The sequence below is a fragment of the Haematobia irritans genome, chromosome 1 (assembly GCF_050003625.1).
Source record: "Haematobia irritans isolate KBUSLIRL chromosome 1, ASM5000362v1, whole genome shotgun sequence".
Taxonomy (NCBI): domain Eukaryota; kingdom Metazoa; phylum Arthropoda; class Insecta; order Diptera; family Muscidae; genus Haematobia; species Haematobia irritans.
This window is the reverse complement of record NC_134397.1, coordinates 40,365,966-40,389,933: the sequence shown is the minus strand read 5'-3', so window position 1 is coordinate 40,389,933 and position 23,968 is coordinate 40,365,966. Positions and strand designations below refer to the sequence as shown.

The 23,968-nt window shown below is 30.3% G+C and overlaps 1 protein-coding gene and 1 long non-coding RNA gene across 4 annotated transcripts in view; one reads left to right on the top strand and one right to left on the bottom strand.

Annotated features, from left to right (window-relative positions):
• LOC142220680 (uncharacterized) overlaps window positions 1–16,846 on the top strand; it is a 53,105-nt gene extending 36,259 nt beyond the window's left edge. For both annotated transcript variants that reach the window (XM_075289944.1, XM_075289943.1), the window contains exons 4-9: window positions 2,689–2,780; window positions 2,855–3,088; window positions 8,253–8,523; window positions 8,590–9,039; window positions 13,493–13,651; window positions 15,392–16,846. In XM_075289944.1, the coding sequence (XP_075146059.1) occupies window positions 2,689–2,780; window positions 2,855–3,088; window positions 8,253–8,523; window positions 8,590–9,039; window positions 13,493–13,651; window positions 15,392–15,457 (1,272 nt within the window). In that variant the 3' untranslated portion in view covers window positions 15,458–16,846. The remainder of the gene's footprint in view (window positions 1–2,688; window positions 2,781–2,854; window positions 3,089–8,252; window positions 8,524–8,589; window positions 9,040–13,492; window positions 13,652–15,391) is intronic.
• A 4,487-nt stretch (window positions 16,847–21,333) lies between these two features.
• The window catches only part of LOC142220679 (uncharacterized), a 116,538-nt gene continuing 113,903 nt past the window's right edge, over window positions 21,334–23,968 (bottom strand). For both annotated transcript variants that reach the window (XR_012717907.1, XR_012717906.1), the window contains exon 4: window positions 21,334–21,538. This is a non-coding gene — a long non-coding RNA (uncharacterized LOC142220679). The remainder of the gene's footprint in view (window positions 21,539–23,968) is intronic.

Here is a 23,968-nt window from a genome sequence, read left to right as displayed (position 1 = left end):
AAAATGTCGAAAAATAGGCTCTGCTATAGAAAATCTGTAGTAATTCTGGAATTCTTCACCAAATCCCTAAGTCCCCAACCCAAAAATTACGTCCCCATTCACGAAAAATATCCCCTTATAACTTTGTCATTCCGTTTGTTATACATCGAAATATTGGTCTAAGACCAAATAAAGTATATATATTCTTGGACGTGGTGAAATTCTGAGTAGATCTAAGCATGTCCGTCCGTCTGTCTGTGGAAATCACGCTAACTTCGAATGAGCTATCGGCTTAAAACTTGGCATAAGTAGTTGTTATTGATGTAGGTCGGATGGTATTTCAAATGGGCCACATTGGACCACTTTTACGTATAGCCCCCATATAAACGGACCCCCAGATGTGGCTTGCGGAGCCTCTTAGAGAAACAAATTTCATCCGATCCGGTTGAAATTTGGTACGAGGTGTTAGTATATGGTCTATAATAACCATACAAAAATTGGTCCATATCGGTCCATAATTATATCCAGCCCCCCATATAAACCGATCCCAGGATTTTACCTCCGGAGCCTCGTGGAGGAGCAAAATTCATCCGATCCGGTTGAAATTTGGTACGAGGTGTAAACGTACGGTATCTAACAACCACGCAAAAATTGGTCTATATCGGTCCATAATTATATAGAGCCTCCATATAAACCGATCCCCAGATTTGACCTCCGGATCCTCTTGGAAGAGCAAAATTCATCCGATTCGGTTGAAATTTGGTACGTCGTGTAAGTATATGGTCTCTAATAACCATGCAAAAATTGGTCCATATCGGTCCATAAATATATATAGCCCCCATATAAACCGATCCCCAGATTTGAACTCCGGAGCATATCGGAGGAGTAAAACTCACATATTCTATATAGCCCCCATATAAACCGTTCCCCAAATTTGACCTCCGGATCCTCTTGGAGGAGCAAAATTCATCCGATCCGGTTAAAATTTGGAATGTGGTGTTAGTATACGACCGCTAACAACTATGCCAAATTGGTCCATATCGGTCTCCCCAATCACACAAAAATTGGTCCATATCGGTTTATAATCATGGTTGCCACTCGAGCCAAAAATAATCTACTAAAATTTTATTTCTATAGAAAATTTTGTCAAAATTTTATTTCTATAGAAAATTTTGTCAAATTTTATTTCTATAGAAAATTTTGTCAAAATTTTATTTCTATAGAAAATTTTGTCAAATTTTATTCCTATAGAAAATTTTGTCAAAATTTTATTTCTGTAGAAAATTTTGTCAAAATTTTATTTCTGTAGAAAATTTTGTCAAAATTTTATTTCTATAGAAAATTTTGTCAAAATTTTATTTCTATAGAAAATTTTGTCAAAATTTTATATCTACAGAAAATTTTGTCAAAATTTTATTTCTATAGAAAATTTTGTCAAAATTTAATTTCTGTAGAAAATTTTGTCAAAATTTTATTTCTATTGAAAATTTTGTCAAAATTTTATTTCTATAGAAAATTTTTTGTAAATTTTGTTTCTATAGAAAATTTTGTCAAATGTTTATTTCAAAAGAAAATTTTGTCAAAATGTTATTTCTGTAGAAAATTTTGTCAAAATTTTATTTCTATAGAAAATTTTGTCAAAACTTTATTTCCTTTAGAAAATTTTGTCAACATTTTATTTCTATAGAAAATTTTGTCAAAATTTTATTTCTATAGAATATTTTGCCACAATTTTATTTCTGTAGAAAAGTTTGCCAAAATTTTATTTCTATAGAAAATTTTGTCAAAATTTTATTTCTATTGAAAATGTTGTCAAAATTTTATTTATTTCTATAGAAAATTTTTGCAAAATTTTGTCAAAATTTTATTTATTTCTATAGAGAATTTTGTCAAAATTTTATTTCTATAGAAAATTTTGTCAAAATTTTATTTCTATAGAAAATATTGTCAAAATTTTATTTCTATAGAAAATTTTGTCAAAATTTTATTTCTATAGAAAATTTTAACAAAATTTTATTTCTATTGAAAATTTTGTCAAAATTTTATTTCTTTAGAAAATTTTTGCAAAATTTTGTCAAAATTTTATTTATTTCTATAGAGAATTTTGTCAAAATTTTATTTCTATAGAATCTTTTGTCAAATGTTTATTTCAAAAGAAAATTTTGTCAAAATGTTATTTCTGTAGAAAATTTTGTCAAAATTTTATTTCTATAGAAAATTTTGTCAAAATTTTATTTCTATAGAAAATTTTGTCAACATTTTATTTCTATAGAAAATTTTGTCAAAATTTTATTTCTATAGTATATTTTGCCACAATTTTATTTCTATAGACAATTTTGTCAAAATTTTATTTCTATAGACAATTTTGTCAAAATTTTAATTCTATAGAAAATTTTGTCAAATATTTATTTTTATAGAAGATTTTGTTAAAATTTTATTTCTAAAGAAAAAAATTTACAATTTTTGGTAAAATTCTGCCAATTGTTGCAACAGTGGTTATATCACCATGGGGTATAAGTAATAAAAATCAAATATTTAAATAGAAAATTAAATACTAAGATTTTGTTAATATGTTGAAAATTGGTTTTTTGTTTATATTTCCCTATAGTATTCGCCTGCTTAGATATCCAACTAATATTTTGAGAGGAAATATGTCTTTGGTAAATAATAACAATGCTAATAATTTCTTCTTCTCATTTTTTTGTTTAGGCTAAATTACATGCCACACCTCCACCGCCACCACCAGATCATACATCACTTCAACGTGAAATACGAAGTACCAAAAGTGTTTATATACCCAGGTGACTATACGAATTTGTGTGTAAATTTTCTACAAAATCCTAATGCTATAGCGTTTTCCATTTTGATTTTGCAGATTCTATTTTCCCCATGGCAAACCACAGCCCACAATTGCATTGGAACGTACTTTACGTGGTATTTTGGGGGCTTTCGATACATTTCCCAATAATCAAGTTACTCGAGATGAATTGCCACAAATTTTGAAAATCTGTGGTCTACCCTATTATTGGCGTATGCCGGTTATGGTTTTCTGTCAACAGGGTAATAGCGGTTTGGTGGAAAGACAGAGATTCGTAGAGTTTTGGAAACAGTAAGTAAAATGGGTGTAGTATTTATGGGAGATTTGGTGGTAGAAAAATTTTGGGGGGGGGCAGGTGAAAAGTTCAAGACGAAAATGGATGATTTAGAGCCAATGTGGAGAAATAATGCGACAGAGATGAGAAACAAAGTCAATTAGGTTATATATGAGCCTTTATTTCAGGCTCATATAGATTATTCAGTGCAACCATTGCACCTCGGTAGCTCGTTAACCGAAGAATGTTACATGGCAAGATAATGATATGAGCCGAAGCTTAGATTACAAAGGACACTATTGACTTCATCACCGAATCATCTTTTAGCCCACCATAAAACCATTCCTCATTATAACTGGGTTGGTCCCATGGGTTGGTCACACTATATTTCCAAAATGGAGGATTATACACTCCGGGATGGGTGTGTAAGGTGGTTACATTATCGTGATCAGTAGATTGATTTAGGATAGGAACATATCCTTCATTCTGTCGAGTATTGCAGAGCCCGTGGAGTGGAGAGACCATTACTGCTGGAGAGTTTAGTTTCTTAGTTCATAGCAATGGGAATATCCTTCTTGTCCATGAAATCTGTGATCTCGGTAATCATCCCAGTCAGTACGTAGCAATTCGATTGTAAGATTTTGAGCTCACTCATATGATTCATTTAAATAGGAGGAATTGCTACCCTTGCAGATGGATAATGCACCTGGTTCTACCTCGTTGTTTGCGATGAAGGCTGGCCCGTTGGGTATGTAGACTTCCTGGAATTCTACGGCAGCATAGATCAATAACTTCAAGGATGTAGCAAATGGAGAGACCATTTCTGCTGGAGAGTTTAGTTTCCTAGTTCTTGTCCATAAAATCTGTGATCTCGGTAATCTTAGTGGTCAGTCCGTAGCCATTCGGTATGATTCATTTCAATAGAAAGGATCGCTAACCTAGAGATGGATGACGAACCTAGTTACTACCTAATTAATGGTGAGGAAGGCTAGCCTATTGGATATATCGAATGAATTAGAGCAGCCGACTTCTACGTCAGCAGAGATCAATAACCTAGAGAATGTAGCAAATGGAGAGACCATTTCTGCTGGGGAGTTTAGTTTCTTACTTCATAGCTTCATAGTAATGCTGGTGACATTTCTGAGGGTTTTAAAGCTTCTCTAAGAGGTTTCACTGCAATGTGGAACGCCGTTCGGACTCGGCTAGAAAAATGAGGTCCCTTGTCATTGAGCTTAACATCGAATCGGGCAGCACTAAGTGATAAGAGAGAAGTTCACCAATGTGGTATCACAATGGACTGAATAGTCTAAGTGAGCCTGATACTTCGGGCTGCCACCTAACCTACTTCATAGCAACGGGAATATCCTTCTTGTTCATAAAATCTGTGATCTCGATAATCGTCCTTGTCAGTCCGTAGGAATACGATTGTAAGATTTTGAGCTCACTCATTTGATTCATTTAAAGAGGAAGAATCGCTACCGCTAGAGATGGATGACCTCATTGATGGCTTAATGATTGGTCCATTGGGTATGCCGAATGAATTAGGGCAGCAGACTTCCTGGAATTGTACGGCAGCATAGATTCGTTGATCTATGCTGCCGTACACTTCAAGGATGTAGCAAATGGAGAGACCATTTCTGATGGAGAGTTTAGTTTCTTAGTTCGTAGCAATGGGAATAGCATTCTTGTCCATAAAATCTGTGATCTCGGTAATCTTAGTGGTCAGTCCATAACAATTGGGTTGTAGAATTTTAGGCTCACTCCTATGATTCATTTCAATAGAAGGAGTCGCTACCCCTAGATATAGATGATGAACCTGATTTCTACCTTACGGATGGCGAGGTCGATTGGGGATAGTATCGAATGATGTTGCTGAATTTTTACGGCAGCAGAGATCATCAATTTGTCTGAATACCTCAAGCGTTGACGAACAATTCGCCTTCTCTCCTGCTTAAATGCATATTGTAGTACCAGGACCATTTATTTTGGATAGACCATTTATTTTGGAGAGTTCAGTTTCTTAGTTTACTGCCATGAGAATACCATTCTTGTCCATGAAATCTGTGATCTTGGTAATCTTCCTTCATCGTTTCGGTTATAGAATTTTGAGTTTACATATTTGATACACCCCAATAGGTCGCTACCTTCAAAACTGGCTTTTGAACCTAGTTCTAGTCATGGATGCCGGGAAAGTCTGGTCCATTGGGCCTGTCTATAATTTCATCAAGAGTTAGTTGGCTGATTTTTTTTGGAATATATGACAAAAGAAATGATCCACTCCAAAGTTGTATTGAATTGACTTTCGAGAACACTTCGAAAGTGTTACTCTTCATCTTGACTAAGTACTTTACTATTCGGTTGTAGGATTTTGAGCTCACTCATTTGATTCATTTCAGTAGGAGGGATCGCTAGACTTGGAGATATATAACGCACATGGTTTCTACCTTCTTGCTGGCGAGGAAAACTGCCCCCGTTGGATCTGTCTGTCGAATTAGTTAGGATAGCAGACTTTCTGGAATTCTACGGCAGCAGAGATGGGAATGGTATGGGAATATCCTTCTTGTCCATGAAATCTGTGATCTCGGTAATCTTCATGGTCAGTCGGTAGAAATTCGATTGTAAGAATTTAAGCTCACTCATTTGATTCATTTAAATACGAGGAAACGCTACTCTTAGAGATGGGTGATGCATCTGGTTTCTACCTTATTGGTGGCGAGGAAGACTGGCCCATTGGGTCTGTTTGTCGAATGTATTAGACTAGCAGAGTTTCTGTTTGAGAGTTTAGTTTCTTAGTTTGTAGCAATGGGAATATCCTTCTTGTCCACGAAATCTGTGGTCTCGGTAATCTTCATGGTCAGTCCGTAGGAATTCGTTTGTAAGATTTTGAGCTCGCTCATTTGATTCATTTAAAGAGGAAGAATCGCTACCGGATGACCTCATTGATGGCGAGGAAGACTGGTTCTTTGGGTCTGTTTGTCGGATGTATTAGGCTAGCAGGGTTCCTGGAATTATACGGCAGCATAGATCAACGTGGTGCAATGGTTAGCATGCCCGCCTTGCATACACAAGGTCGTGGGTTTCCTGCTTTGACCGAACACCAAAGAGTTTTTCAGAGGTGGATTATCCCACCACAGTAAAGCTGGTGACATTTCTGAGGGTTTCAAAGCTTCTCTAAGTGGTTTCACTGCAATGTGGAACGCCGTTCGGACTCGGCTATAAAAAAGAGGTCCCTTGTCATTGAACTTAACATGGAATCGGGCAGCACTCAGTGATAAGAGAGAAGTTCACCAATGTGTTATCGCAATGGACTGAATAGTCTAAGTGAGCCCGATACATCGGGCTGCCACCTAACCTAACGTCTTCAAGAATATAGCAAAAGACCATTTCTGCTGAGTAGTTTAGTTTCTTAGTTCGTAGCAATGGGAATGTCCTTCTTGGTCATGAAATCTGACCATGAAGATTACCGAGATAATCTTCATGGTCAGTCCGCAACAATTTGGTTATAGAATTTTGAGCTCACTCATTTATTTCAATAGAAGAGATCGCTACCCTGGTCTCTACCTCGTTGAGATGCATCATCCATCTCAACGAGGTAGAGACCTGTTTGCCACCTCGTTGATGGCGATGCCGATTGATTAAAGTAACGAATGAATTAGGTTATCTAAGTTCCTGGATTTCTACGGATGCAGAGATCAACAGCTTGTCTGAATACCTCGAGTGTAGAGGTAGAGACCATCTGGAGAGTTTAGATTCTTAGTTCACAGCAATGAGAATATTATTCTTGCCCATGAAATCTGTGATCTTGGTAATCTTCCTAATGATTTCCGTTGTACGATTTTGGGCTCAATTATTTGATTCATATCAATAGGAGGAGTCTGGTATGCTGGGTCTGACTGTCGATTGCATTTCATCCGGAGATAGGTATATTAGATTCTAAGGCAACAGAGACGAACTGAACCGAGTTTCAGATGTCTGAACACTTCATGTTGGGGTCTCTGGAATGGAGCTACAGTTTAGTTTTGTTTTCTCGAGGATCTCCTCCTACAAGAGCTACATGTCTCTGGATCATTTGTACTTATCGTCGAGGACGGAGTCGTACAATTTTAATGTTCTACGTAGTAGGGGTTCCTAAAAAGGTCTTCTTTAGTCGCACGCATTGCAGTTGTATCGAATTTTGACACCCGCGAATAGCACGCGGTATCCTCGGTTCGCGTTTTTCGGTGAGCACTTTGGATGTACGAACTTCTTTGGTCCTGGATTGCATTTAATGTGGCCATCAAAAGGGAGAGAAAATCAGAGAAAATTAACCCGCTTAATGGACACGACTATTTTATTGGCCTATATGGGAGCCACCGTGGTACAATGGTTGGCATGCCGGCCTTGCATCTACAGGGTCGTGGGTTAAAACCCAGTTTCGACCAAACATCAAAAAGTTGTTCAGCGGTGGATTATCCCCTCTCAGTAATGCTGGTAACATTTCTGAGTGTTTCAAAGATTTTCTAAGTATTGGAAAGTCGTTCGGACTCGGCTATAAAAAGGAGGTCCCTTGTTATTGAGCTTTACATAGAATCGATCAGCATTCAGTGATAAGAGAGAAGTTCAGCACTGTGGTATCACAATGGACTGAATAGTTTAAGTAGCCTTAGATATCGAGCTGCCACTAAACCTAACTTAACCTTGGCCTACATAGTAAAAGGTTTCTAAAAGTAGGGAAGTCCGTCCTCTTCTTCCTCTTCTGAGCAAATCAACCCAATTGTATCGTATTACGACATCCTCATGAGGAAACATGAAATATGATTTTCATATATGCTGGATTACTTTCAAAATCGCCGGCACAGAGAATAGGATCTCTGAGGTTAGCCTGGTATAACCTTTTAAGCCAGTAAGAAGGATAGAAGATGAATGAAAATGGGATTTGATCATATTTACCTGTCCCAGGGAACAATCGAACCCTTGCGTCGAGTCTGTTGGATAGTTGGATAGTCTGTGATGACTGACGTTGACCCTAATGCTTAGCCTTACTGCTTGATGAAAGAGCAAAGTGCTCATATTTTTGTTGAAGCGGTAGCGTCCAGAGTGATCGTTTTCGAGGCGGATGTTTTATTGGCCCATTTTCCTATGCGGAATTTAATTTTCAAGCTCTCTAACATTTTTTGTTTCTTTGTTCCTCCCTATTTGCAGAATGAATGTCTATTGTCACGATGAGGCTTCACGATTCGTTTACATCCTATCGCGTGGTCAACGTATTCGTTCCTATATATTACCTGAGGATTTGGCCCCATTGGTACAGGATGTGGTTGATACCCATCCAGGATTGGCTTTTCTCAAAGAGGCCACCGAATTCCATTCCAGATATGTACACACAGTCATAGCACGGATATTCTATAATGTGAATCGTTCATGGTCGGGTAAAATAACAATATCCGAACTAAAGAAATCCGATTTATTAGAGGTAAGTATATCACAACACAATACACGATGGCAAGGTTTCTTTATAAACTTGATTTTTTTTGTGTAGATAATCCGCCTCTTGGAAGAAGAGGATGACATCAATCAAATTATGGCCTTCTTCAGCTATGAACATTTCTATGTCATCTATTGTAAATTCTGGGAATTGGATAAGGATCATGATCTCCTTATCAATCAAGATGATTTGGCCCGTCACAGTGATCATGCCCTATCGACCCGTATTGTGGAGCGTATCTTTTCGGGTTGTGTGACACGTAGTGATAATAAGAAAACTCCCGAGGATGAACCCAAAATGTCCTATACAGATTTTGTTTGGTTCCTTCTATCGGAAGAGGATAAACGTACACCGACAGCGATTGAGTATTGGTTCCGTTGCATGGATGTTGATGGTGATGGTGTATTATCGATGTATGAATTGGAGTATTTTTATGAGGAACAACAGCAACGCATGGAATCGATTGGTATTGAATCATTGCCTTTCGAGGATTGCCTATGTCAGGTAAGAAAGGATCGGCCATGGAGTAAGAAATCTGGGATATTATGCTTATAGGAAATTTAAATCAAGTTGGGCTATATACGAATTCAATCCAATAAAAACTTAATGGTCATGAATCGGGTAAATTTAGCAGATCAAACGAACCGGTATCGTTTCTAATGATGGTAGTGGTGATGAGTCATATGCAAGCTATACCACATTCTATTTCGATTGAGATTAATATATACAGTGAAACCTCTGAAAGGTGGACATCAACGGTCACCTAAATTTTGTACACTTTTCAGAGGTGTCCAGTTTTGAGAGGTTAATTTTAATGTGTTAATATAGCAAACGTCCCCAGAACAATTGTACATATTTTTGGGAGGTATTTGGTTTTCAGAGTGTCCAAGATTGAGAGGTGTATCTAGCTGTGCTTGTTCTGTGCAATTTGCTAACTTCTCGTTTTTGACCGGCTGCTGGAAAATTCTCTATGAATCTCTGAGGGCTTTCTAAAGCTTTTTACGTTATTTTGATTAATTGACGGCTACATATCAGTCAAGATGGACGACCTAATCAGTGGCGGAGTTGACTGTCCAAAAATTGTATGAAATTGGTGATACATTTTGGTCAGGCTGAGAAAAGAGGGACTAGCAAAGACTCTTCGTCTCTCGTGTCTGCCTGGTTTTAGCAGCGGAGTTACTTTACCAATTTCCCAGATGTCGAGACTGATGAGTAAGTCTGGAGATAAATTGCCCTGTCTGAATAGGTAATCAACAGCGGACGTACCAAATGCTACAACATCTGAATTGTGGTGTGTTCTTGACTCAGAGACAACTAATACGAAGAATGGTTATCCTCACCTTCTCCTTGAAAACTCTCGTGTCCTTCCCCAAATAAAATGATGGAAAAGATAACAGTGATCCGTCACAGATATGCTTAAAAATTATTCACTGGCTTCTTCCATCAGGATTTTCGCTCTCTTCTGAAGACGAAACAGAACAGCTTGGTTCTTTCAGAAAAAAAGCTTCCAAAAAAGTCTCTTAGCTACCCCAGAGCACTAAATCAATCGTGGTTGTAATCATTAAGCTCAATCTCGAGCTTTTTGACATCTTGACCTGACTATGAAACAATCACCCGCATAGGTTATCAGATGAACATGTAGTGCTGGGGGCGCTCAATCTTGAGACCAAGGTTGCCACTCCAGACCAAAATAATCTACCAAAATTTGGAGAAAATTTTATCAAACAAACTACCAAACAAAACAATTTTATTTCTATAGAAAATTTTGTCAACATTTTATTTCTATAGAAAATTTTGTCAAAATTTTATTTTTATAGAACATTTTGTTAAAACGTTATTTCTATAGAAAATGTTGTCAAAATTTTATTTATATAGAAAATTTTGTAAAAATTTAATTTCTATATAAAATTTTATCAAAATTTTACTTCTTCATAAAATTTATCTTTTTTCTCATAATTGGTTGATAGTTTTGCTGCAAGTAGAGGATGTTGATGAGGAATGTGGTAACTCCGAAACGTGCGTCCATCCAACCATCGTGCAGTCTATAGGGCTTTGCCCAACTAAATTTGACAAATATTCTTTTCCTCTATTGGTTAAGTTACTCTTGCAGTTTAGTCAACGCAATGATTTTAAAGCTGAGATCAAAACAACAAATATGTTTGAAGTACAAACCAACAATAAAACACAAAAAAAAATTATTTCTATACAAAATTTTGTCAAAATTTTATTTTTATAGAAAATTTTGTCAAATTTTTATTTCTATGGAAAATTTTGTCAAAATGTTATTATACCCACCACCATAGAATGGTGACGGGGGTATAATAAGTTTGTCATTCTGTTTGTAACACATCGAAATATCGATTTCCGACTATATAAACTATATATATTCTTGATCAGGGAGAAATTCTAAGACGATATAACGATGTCCGTCTGTCTGTGTGTTGTAATCACGAAACAGTCTTCAATAATGAAGCAATCGTGCTGAAATTTTGAACAAACTCGTCTTTTGTCTGCAGACAGGTCAAGTCCGAAGATGGGCTATATCGGTCCAGGTTTTGATATAGTCCCCATATAAACCGTCCATGTTTGGGTATAGCCCCCATATAGACCGATCTCCCGATTTTACTTCTTGGGCTTATAGAAACCGCAGTTTTTATTCAATTTACCTGAAATTGGAAATCTAGAGGTATTGTAGGACCACAAATACGTGTGCCAAAAATTGTGAGTATCGGTCCATGTTTTGGTATGGTCCCCATATAAAACGACATCCCGATTTGGGGTCTTGGGCTTATAGAAACCGTAGTTTTTATCCAATTTGTCTGAAATCGGAAATCTAGAGGTATTTTAGGACCATAAAGAGGTGTGCCGAAAATGGTGAGTATCGGTCCATATTTTGGTATAGCCCCATATAGACCGATTTCCCGATTTTACTTCTTGGGCTTCTAGAATCCGAAGTTTTTATCCTATTTGCCTGAAATTGGAAATCTAGAGGTATTTTCGGGTCATAAAGAGGTGTGCCGAAAACGGTGAGTATCGGTCCATATTTTAGTATAGCCCCCATAAGAACGATCTCCCGATTTAACTCCTTGGGTTTCTAGAAACCGTAGTTTTTATCTGATTTGCCTGAAATTGTAAATATTCTGGTATTTTAGGCTCACAAAAACGTGTATCGGATTAAGTTTTTATCGGTCCATTTGGTAATGCCTCCATATAGACCGACTTCACTACTTGAGGGTGTAGAAGGCGTACTGATCATGAAAATTGCTTGAAACTCAATGTAAAATTTCCAGATTTTACTTCTACAGATTTAAGATTTCAAATCAAGACGTTATTTTTTAATTTTCTTGCACACTTACAAGAGATGTTAATGATTCCTCTAAAACTCAAACAAAAATGGTTCTTATAAATACAGAATCTAATATAGTCCTCATAGGTGAAATCTTTAAATTTATCTTCGGGAAGTGTCCTGAAGCCCTCCTGATATTTCAAAGGAAACCCTAATATTTGGTTCATGGTGGTGGGTATTTAAGATTCGGCCCGGCCGAACTTACTGCTGTATATACTTGTTTCTATAGAAAATTTTGTCAAAATTTGATTTCTATAGAAAATTTTTTCAAAATTTTATTTCTTTAGAAAATTTTGTCAAAATTTTATTTTTATGGAAAATTTTGTCAAAATTTTATTTCTATAGCAAATTTTGTCAAAATTTTATTTCTATAGAAAAATTTTCCAAAATTTTATTTCTATTGAAAATTTTGTCAAAATTTTATTTCTATAGAAAATTTTGTCACAATTTGACTTCTATAGAAAATATCGTGAAAATTTTAATTCTATAGAAAATTTTGTCAAAATTTTATTTCTACAGAAAATTTAGCCGAAATTTTATTTATGTAAAAAATTTTTACAAATATTTCTTCGTATATAAATTTTTTGCATAATCTTGTATCTACATAAATTTTTTATAAAGTTTATGTCTGTACAAAATTTTGGCAAAATTTTATTTCTATAGAAAATTTTGGCAAAATTTTATTTCTATAGAAAATTTTGTCAAAATTTTATTTCTATAGAAAATTTTGTCAAAATTTTATTTCTATAGAAAATTTTGTCAAAATGTTATTTCTATAGAAAATATTGTCAAAATTTTATTTCTGTAGAAAAATTCAACAAATTTTTTTTTCTATAGAAAATTTTGTCAAAATTTTATTACTATAGAAAATTTGGCAAAATTTTATTTCTATAGGATGTCAAAATAAAGTTTTGAAAAAAAAATTCTATAGAAATAAAATTTTGATAAAATTTTCTATAGAAATAAAATTTTGACAAAAATTTTCTATAGAAATAAAATTTTAACAAAATTTTCTATAACAATAAAATTTTAAAAAAATTTTCTATAGAAATAAAATTTTGTACAATTTTCTCCAAATTTTTGTGGTTAATTTTTGACTCGAATGTCAACCGTGTTTTGCCGTCCTAACGAAATTCAGATCTTTCTGTTTGGGGTTTTAGTGATTCTGAAACTCCGACCACAGTTGTTTGCATTAGAAATCAGACTTCTAGATACTTATCGGAGAAATCTAGATACTTACGTCACTTGCTCGCTTATGTATGGCTACAATCTAGTCTCTCCGGATCTCATTCTGCTAATCTGCCAACCTTGATGCTTCTATAGGGAAGTTCGAATGGATTTTGGAAATCGGGGCCTTTTACAATATATTTTGGGAATAGTGGTGTCTGTCCATTAATCAATCAATCATCATGAGTATCGGGGGGTGGTCTGTGTTCATAGCTTTGGTATTCAGAAGCCTAATCGGAAGATTTTCTCATTTTGTTTTACAGCCTGAAAAAAGGACATTATATTTTAATTTTGATTATTATTATTATTTTAATTTTATTGACATTTGTCTATATTTTTGTAATGATTATTCAAAAATTAAACAATTTTTTGTTGTTATCATAGATGCTGGATATGATTAAGCCCAAACGAAGGGATGCCATAACATTGGGTGATTTGAAGAATTGCAAAATGACACATGTTTTCTTTGATACGTTCTTTAATTTGGAAAAATATTTGGATCATGAACAACGTGATCCATTTGCCTCGCAGAGAGATGAATATGTAAGTATTAATACAAAATAAATAAAAATATTTACCAAAAAATATAAAAACTTACTAAAAAGCCAATGAAAAAAAACTTCAAAACTTGAGAAACTTATATATTGAGTAAAGGAAACGAATTGATTTTTTTTATTTTTTTTTTTTAAAATAAAAAAAACTGAACTAACAAAAACTAAATTTACAGTAAAAAATATTTAATTTTATTTAAATGAAAAATTGTATATCGAGTAAAGGATACGTCGACATAATTAAAAGAAATAAAATAAAATAATTGAGCTAACAAAAAATAAATATGCAATAAAAGATAATTCATTTTATTTAATTTGTACTCGACCTTTCTAAGACTTCGATGCGGAAATGAAAATTGATTTATTGGTAAACAATCTAAAAAATAAATCTATGTTAAAAATTAATTAATTTTATTTAATTTTTACACGACTTTTCTGGTCTTAGACTTCGATATTGCAATGAAAATAAATTTATTAGCAAACAATTTTTCTAAAAAAAAAAATAAAAATTAATTAATTAATTAACTTCGATATTGAAATGAAAATTAATTTATTAAAAAAAAAACAATTATTTATATTTAGTTTTTGTATTTGTTACTTATAGTTATAAAAAAAATTTAAAATTATTATGTTTTCCTATTTTTTACTAATTTATTAGTAAACAATTTTTTCTTCTATAGAAAAAAAAAATAATTTTTCTATTAGCATTCTGGCCTAAGACTTTGTTATTGAAATGAAAATTAATTTATTAGAAAAAAATTATTGTAAAACTAATATTTAGTCTTTGTATTTTTGACTTATATAGATAGTTCTAAAAAAATTAAAAATAATTAATTAATTAACTTCGATATTGAAATGAAAATTTATTTATTATAAAAATATTTTATTATTTATTTTATTTATTTTTATAAAAATATATTAAAATTATTATTTTTTTCCTATTTTTTACTAATTTATTAGGAAACAATTTTTTCTTCTATAGAAAAAAAAATTAATTTTTCTATTAGCATTCTGGCCTAAGACTTTGTTATTGAAATGAAAATTAATTTATTAGAAAAAAATTATTGTAAAACTAATATTTAGTCTTTGTATTTTTGACTTATATAGATAGTTCTAAAAAAATTAAAAATAATTAATTAATTAACTTCGATAGTGAAATGAAAATTTATTTATTAATAAAAAAAACAATTATTTTTATTTAGTCTTTGTATTTTTTACTTATATAGATAGTTATAAAAAAATTGTAAAATTATTTTTTTTCCTATTTTTTACTAATTTATTAGTAAACAATTTTTCCTTCCATAGAAAAAAAAATTAATTTTTCTATTAGGATTCTGGCCTAAGACTTTGTTATTGAAATGAAAATTAATTTATTAGAAAAAAATTATTGTAAAACTAATATTTAGTCTTTGTATTTTTTACTTATATAGATAGTTATAAAAACTTTTTTTAAATTATTTTTTTCTAATTTATTTGTAAACAATTTTTTCTTCTATAGAAAAAAAAATAATTAATTTTTCTATTAGCATTCTGGCCTAAGGCTTTGATATTGAAATGAAAATTAATTTATTTGAAAATAATTTTTTCTAAAACTAATATTTAGTCTTAGTAGTTTTTACTTATATATAGTTATAATTTTTTTAATACTATTTTTATTTTTAATATATATTTTTTATTTTTAATTTAATATTTTTTTAATATTATTTTTATTTTTTTTTTTCTATTTTTTCAGGCATCCGATTGGGATCGTTTTGCTGCCCAAGAGTATGAACTTTTGATAACAGAGGAGAATGATTGAGAGTATAAATCGATCTAAACACTCAACTAATTAACTAATTTATATATTGATATTAATTTATTTTTATTATATTATTATATAAAACTTATTACTTTTTATACCTTTTTAAATGAATACAAAAGAACTCAAAGTAAAAAAAAGAAAGAACCCCAACTGGAGAAGAAAAAACTATTAAAAAAATTCTTTCTTTCTTAACTATGTAACTATATATATACACATTCATAGTCCCTATCTACCTACTTACCTATCTATACAATATTGTTAGAATCTATAGTTCAAAACTTACAAAAAAAAAAAAAGAAAAATTCGAATATTTAAAAATTTTTGTTTTAACAAAATAAAATATTACAACGAAGAACAAAATTATCTTAATTTTTAAATATTAAAATTTAACTTTTGATTTAAAAAAAAAATTATGTATTTTTTTGTAAATTTTAAACATATTTTAAAATTTTTATTTTTTGTTATTTTTTTTTTCAACCATGATATTATTATTTAATTAATTCTAGATTATAAACTAACTAAAGTCACAAATTAATATCTACACTAAGGTAAAATTCATTAATTACGGTTGATATTAAAAATATTATCTAGTATTAATATCATTTTGTTATTATTTTGTCTTGCAGATAATGAAAACGATACCTAAGCGCTATTTAAATTAAATAGAAAATCATTTCAGGATGCTACCATTTTCATATCAATATCGATACTTAGTCAACCCTATAGAGTACGAAAATTATATCATCCGAGAATAATATGTTATTACATTTAGATATAGTTTAGGTATTGATTTCGATGACAAACTGTTAACAAAATTTTATCAAATTCTGGTAATATTTTTAATACCTAGTAATATTGTCAATTTTTTCTCTTGGTGTAAAATCCCTCGAACAAAAATACCCTTAAAATAATTCCCTTTTATTAATAAGAAATACTGATGTATAATTAAATAATTTCCCTCATCTATACAATATGATAAAAAAAACACACACACATACACAAACCAAAGATTTTATTGAATATGTTATAAATGATATGAAAAAAGAAAAAACAAAACAAAAGAACAAATTATTTAATAATAAATAAAAATGAAACACCTAAATCGATATTTTTGACATTTATTTTTAGTCAAGTGGGGTTCAAATTCAATCAAATCGACGCCTGTAACAGCAGTCAAAGTATAGGGAAATATCCAATGAAAGGATGCAAGGATGTAGACAAAAAATATATTTCCCACCTACACCGATAGAATTCTCTTCGTTAGAAAAAAAAACGAAATACTACGTATAAATTGGTATTACGAATGACAATAAAAGGGGAAAAACGATGACACTTTTTGGGAATAATTCCCCCAAAAAATTCAAGGGAGATGCAACCAAAATGTAAGCATTTTTTATAAAAAAAAAAAATAATAAAAAAATATTATTCTGTCCTGTTGTTGTATTATTGTTAGTATATTAATGTTAGAAATAAGAGAATTGTTTTGAGTAGTATTTAAAATGTTGTTTTAAGTAACTGTATAAGGCAAGTTACATACAAAAATAAATAAATTAAAAATTAAACTAAAATTTAAGGTCAAAACCAGATCTGTAAATATGTATTTTAAAAATTCTTTTAATTTATAAAATAATAAAGGCTTTACACTTAAGCTATAGTGGCCCTTCCAAAATTTGGATAACATTTTACCACAAATCTACCAAATGAAAAAATCACACAAAAAGTCTGTTGTAAAACTGATGCTAAAATGAACTAATATTTATTGCAAAAATTTTATTTTATTTTAATTTATTTTTTAAATTTTGTAAGAAATGTTTCCCCAGCCCAACGATTTTTTCTTTATTCCAAGTATGTCTAAAAAATTTTATGAACTAAATGGCATTAAAATTTCAATGACATACAAATTAGTTCAATTCTAACTAAGACAGAAGAAGTATTTCGTACACTTCTCAAAAATAGTAAGAATGAACTACAGCGTGGTTAAAAGTAGGAATGATCTGGCGCCTAAGATTTTTTCTTTATTTTTAGTTCATTTTTGCTTTTCGAGAAAGATGAAGATGCATTTCGTAAATGGTATTTAAAAATCCAAAAATGTCGGAAAATGTTCGTTAATTTAATGAATCTCAAAATTTGGAGTACAATTTAGTTCAATTATCGTACGTGATAGTTAAATTTTCCCATAATGTAGTTTAGTTTTTTCTGTGCTTCTAAATATCACTTGAATTGTAAACGAGTCGAATTTTAAATGTTTAACGATTTTCGATTGGACGGGACTACATCCACAAAAAAGGGAGAACTTACAATGGATCGTATGAAATAACACGAAAATTAAAATTGTCAAAGAAATTGGATTTTGTCAACATTTTATTTCTATTGAAAATTTTCTCAAAATTTTGTCAAAATTTTATTTCTATAGAAAATTTTGTCAACATTTTATTCCTATAGAAAATTTTGTCAAAATTTTATTTCTATAGAAATTTTCGTCAGAATTTTATTTCTATGGAAAAAATAGGCCAAAATTTTATTTCTATAAAATATTTTTTCAAAATTTTATTTCTAAAGAAAATTTTACCAAAATTTTATTTCTAAAGAAAATTTTACCAAAATTTTATTTCTAAAGAAAATTTTACCAAAATTTTATTTCTAAAGAAAATTTTACCAAAATTTTATTTCTAAAGAAAAATTTACCAAAATTTTATTTATTTCTACAAAATATTTTGACAAAATTTTATTTCTAAAGAAAGATTTACCAAAATTTTATTTCTAGAAAATATTTTGTCAAAATTTTATTTCTATAGAAACTTTTGTCCAAATGTTATTCCTATAGAAATTTTGTAAAAATTTTATTCTTATAGAAAATTTTCTAAAAATTTTATTTGTATAGAAAATTTTGCCCGAATTATATTTCTATGGAAAAATTGGCCAAAATCTTATTTATATCAAATATTTTGTCAAAATTTTATTTCTAAAGAAAATTGTACCAAAAACTTAATTTCTAAAAAAAAATTTACCAAAATTTAATTTCTAAAAAAAATTTTACCAAAATTTTATTTCTAAAGAAAAATTTACCAAAATTTTATTTCTAAAGAAAATTTTATTAAAATTTTATTTCTATAAAGTATTTTGTCAAAATTTTATTTCTATAGAAAATTTTCTCAAAATTTTATTTCTATAGAAAAATTTCTCAAATTTTATTTTGTCAAAATTTTATTCCTATAGAATATTTACTAAAATTTTTATTTGTATAGAAATTTTTGACCGAATTTTATTTCTATGGAAAAATTGGCCAAAATTTTATTTCTATAAAATATTTTGTCAAAATTTTATTTCTAAAGAAAATTTTGTCAAAATTTTATTCCTATAGAAGATTTTGTAAAAATTTAATTTATTTCTATAAAATATTTTGTCAAAATTTTATTTCTAAAGAAAATTTTACCAAAATTTTATTTCTATAAAATATTTTGTCAAAATTTTATTTTTAAAGAAAATTTTACCAAAATTTTATTTCTATGAAATATTTTGTCAACATTTTATTTATATAGAACATTTTGTCAAAATTTTATTTATTTTTATAAAATATTTTGTCAAAATTTTATTTCTATAGAAAATTTTCTCAAAATTTTATTTCTGTAGAAAATTTTGTCAAAATGTTATTGCTATAGAAAATTTTGTAAAAATTTTATTCTTATAGAAAATTTTCTAAAAATTTTATTTTTAGAAACTTTTCTCACAATTTTATTTCTATAGAAAATTTTGTCAAAATTTTATTTCTATAAAAAATTTTCTAAAAATTTTATTCTTATAGAAAATTTTCTAAAAATTTTATTTTTAGAAACTTTTCTCACCATTTCATTTCTTTTTCAAAATTTTGTTTCTATAGAAAATTTTGTCAAAATTTTTATTTCTATAGATAAATTTGTCAAAATTTAATTTCTATAAAAACCTTTTCCAAACTTTATTTCAATAGAATTTTTTTTTCAAAACTTCATTTCTTGAGAAAATTGTGTCAAAATTTTATTTCGATAGAAAATTTTGTCAAAATTTTATTCCTAAAGAAAATTTTACAAAATTTTATTTCTATAAAATATTTTCTCAAAATTTTATTTCTATAGAAAATTTTCTCAAAATTTTATTTCTATAGAAAATTTTCTCAAAATTTTATTCCCATAGAAAATTTTGTCAAAATTTTATTCCTATAGAAAATTTTGTCAAAATTTTATTCCTATAAAAAATTTTCTAAAAATTTTATTCTTATAGAAAATTTTCTAAAAATTTTATTTTTAGAAACTTTTCTCACAATTTCATTTCTATAGAAAATTTTGTCAAGATTTTATTTCTATAGAAGGTTTTCTAAAAAATATATTTCTACAGAAAATTGTGTCAGAATTTTATTTCTAAGAAATTTTTATGTCTATAGAAAATGTTGTCAAAATTCCATTTCTACAGAAAATTTTGTAAAAATTGCATTTCTATAGATAAATTTTTCAAATTTGTATTTCTATAGATAAATTTGTCAAAAATTCAATAGAAAATTTTCTCAAAACTTCATTTCTATAGATTTTTTTTTTTCAAAACTTCATTTCTATAGAATTTTTTTTTTTCTAAGCTTCATTTCTATAGAAAATTTTGTCAAAACTTTATTTCTATAGAAAAATGTTTTTTTCAAAACTTATTTTCTATAGCAAATTTTCTCAAAATTTTATTTCTGTAGAAAATTTTCTCAAAATTTTATTTCTATAGAAAATTTTGTCAAAATTTTATTCCTATAGAAAATTTTGTCAAAAGTTTATTCCTATAGAAAATTTTCTAAAAATTTTATTTGTATAGACATTTTTGTCAGAATTTTATTTCTTTAGAAAAATTGGCCAAAATTTTATTTCTATAAAATATTTTGTCAACATTTTATTTCTAGAGAAAATTTTACGAAAATTTTATTTCTATAAAATATTTTGTCAAGATTGTATTTCTATAGAGAATTTTGTCAAAATTTTATTTCTATAGAAAATATTGTCAAAATTTTATTTCTATAGAAAATTATGTCAACATTTTTTTGTTTTGTTTTTTTATTGTTTGTACTTCAATCATATTTGTTGTTTTGATCTCAGCTTAAAAACCATTGCGTTGACTAGACTACAAGAGTAGCTTAAGCCACAGAGAAAAGAATGTTTGTCAAATTTATTTGGGCAAAGCCTTATAGACTGCAACATGGTTGGATGGACGCACGTTTCGAAATTACCACATTCCTCATCAGCATCCTCTACTCAAATAAACCCAGCCAAATGCACTCAAATCGATGATTTGACACTAGCAAAGGAAAAGAGAAAAGTTTGTACACAAAAAAAAAAAAAACCGACTATCCTAAACCTTTTTTCGGAAGGTTCAAGTGTGGTTCACTTCGGGTTTAGTGAACTACCCGAATTTATTCTTTTAATTGGTTGATAGTTTTGCTGCAAGTAGAGCATGCTGATGAGGAATGTGGTAATTCCGAAACGTGCGTCCATCCAACCATCTTGCAGTCTAATAGGGCTTTGCCCAAATAAATTTGACAAACATTCTTTTCCTCTGTTGGTTAAGCTACACTTGTAGTTTAGTCAATTTGTGGTTTTAAGCTGAAATAAAAAAACAACAACAACAAATTTATTTCTACAGGAAATTTTGTCAAAATTTTATTCCTATAGAAAATTTTGTCCAAATTTTATTTCTATAGACAATTTTCTCGAAAAATTTTATTTCTATTAAAAATTTTCTCATAATACCTGCGTTATTAATCTTGAATTTTGTTGTCCCTAGTTGTTGTACTAGAGTTGACAACCTTGGTTAAGGTCTACCGTTAATATCTGTGTCCTAATGATTTTTCACATAAAACAAACACAAAATACCCTGAACATGTCAGGGTATGGAGTATCAAAAATTAGTATTTATTATTAAAATTAGAATACTTATTGTACAAAAAATAAAATAATGGAAAAAGTTGAAATTTTAGAATGCTGTGATCTTTGGGACAGTTTTCTCTCATACGCAAAAAATATAGCTGTATTTTCCTCAAAGTTCTATCAGCAATAATTTATTGAAGATGTATATCTGAAATTAAAATAAATGTTTGTGATTATTTGTTATAATTAATTAATAAATTAATATAATTGGTAATAAATTTAATTTCATATTATTGAATGTTGGATTTTGCAAGGTATTCAAAATTTTAGTTAAGATTATTGGTAACATCGAAACATTTACATTTAACTGTCGGAAATTGCAGTTACTTTTATGAGGGTCTTAACTTTGTCATTTCTTTTGTAACAGGTTGGCTGATAAGTCCCCGGTCTAACAAAGAAAAACACATTTTTTTGTCAAAATTCATTTTTATTATTCAACATAGTTCCCTTCAAGAGCGATACAACGATTATAACGAACTTCCAATTTTTTGATACCATTTTGGTAGTACTCCTTCGGTTTTGCTTCAAAATAGGCCTCAGTTTCGGCGATCACCTCTTCATTGCAGCCAAATGTTTTCCCTGCGAGCATCATTTTGAGGTCTGAGAACAAGAAAAAGTCGCTGGGGCCAGATCTGGAGAATACGGTGGGTGGGGAAGCAATTCGAAGCCCAACTCATAAATTTTTGCCATCGTTCTCAATGACTTGTGGCACTGTGCGCTGTCTTGGTGGAACAACACTTTTTTCTTCTTCATATGGGGCCATTTTGCCGCGATTTCGACCTTCAAACGTTCCAATAACACCATATAATAGTTACTGTTGATGGTTTTTCCCTTCTCAAGATAATCGATAAAAATTATTCCATGCGCATCCCAAAACACAGAGGCCATTACTTTGCCAGCGGACTTTTGAATCTTTCCACGCTTCGGAGACGTTTCACCGGTCGCTGTCCACTCAGCCGACTGTCGATTGGGCTCAGGAGTGTAGTGATGAAGCCATGTTTCATCCATTGTCACATATCGATGGAAAAACTCGGTTGTATTACGAGTTAACAGCTGCAAACACCGCTCAGAATCATCCGTGTCTGTTCTGGTACACACATGTACAAGTTACGTATGGTGTAACACTTAAAAGGTGTTCTGGCCAACACTATACACCGTCATAGACCTGAAAAATGTACACGAACATTTCTTTTGTGTAGGCTTAGTGTACAGCCATCGTATGCAAAGTTAGAAGTTTTTATAACAAATAAATAACAGATTCTGAAACTTTAATATGTTTTTTATAAATATTTGCAAATTTTATTGGGAAAGTCACTTATATATGTCAGAAACCACGATTTTAAAAATCCATCTAAAATTTGAACCGAAATTTCCCCTGATTGGTGTATAAATTTTGGGGTTGTTTTAATCAGCTGGTTTTCAGTGTGTTCGAAAGTATAATGTTGCCAAAATTTTTAAAAGTTAACACAAAAAAGTTTTAAGCAAAATTATCTTTGATTTTTGTGAATACTATCCGCTTTCCTAAACAAATCAAAGGTCTTTTTGAAAATATAAGGTAATTAAATTATAACTTTTACAAAATCAATGGGCTAAGAAAAGTGAATTTTACTAAATTTATTGCATGAAAAATATGGCATCTTCAATTCTGCAAAGTGTTCTTGGTGCACAAATCACTGAGCAAATTAAAAAAAACACGCCGCCAATATCTTTCTGCACATGGAGGCCGCCACGATAGAACATTTGTTTGCAATATAATTGTAAATATTTAAGCAATACAAATGAGAAAAACCTTAACAGAATACTTAATTATGCCCACTATAATTAAATTTCCTTTAATGTATGGATGTTAAAAACTGTTTGACCAAAACCAAAATAAAAACTTCTCCGCCGTCAAAAACAAAAACGAAAACGACACGGCGATCGTTTGTTCATGAGTAACATTGAGGAGGGATAGAAAAAAACAAATCAAAACAGATTTGAAGCATCACGCAATTGTCTCCTTTTTCTTGATAAATTGCTCTTGTCCTTACATTATTCACTGCTAACAAAAATCCGGCAGGCATTTTATGGCTTTGAGTTACGCACTTACTTTTAATTTTTTATGTTTATACCGGCAAAATATGTTTTGTTTATAATTTCTGTCTGCAAATAATATGGCTTGCAGAAAAAATCAGCTGTCACATTTTTCGATTAAAAGTCCGAAAAAAGTGTTCACACGTGTGACTCAGAACAACTAACTTTGTGTGTGGTGTGTAGAAAGTGTATAGTGTGGTGCACAATGCGGTGTGACCCAGAACAGACATGATCAACACGTAGTTGTTTTTAGTCAAATGCGAGCTCGCGCGGCACCCATTTTGCACAGAGCTTCCGCATATCCAAATATTGATGAATGATATGACCAACACGTTCCTTTGATATCTTTAAGGCCTCAGCTATCTCGATCAACTTCATTTTACGGTCATTCAAAATCATTTTGAGGATTTTTTTTTGATGTTTTCGTCGGTAACCACCTTTTTCGGACGTCCACTGCGTTCACTGTCCTCCGTGCTCATTTCACCACACTTGAATTTTGCATACC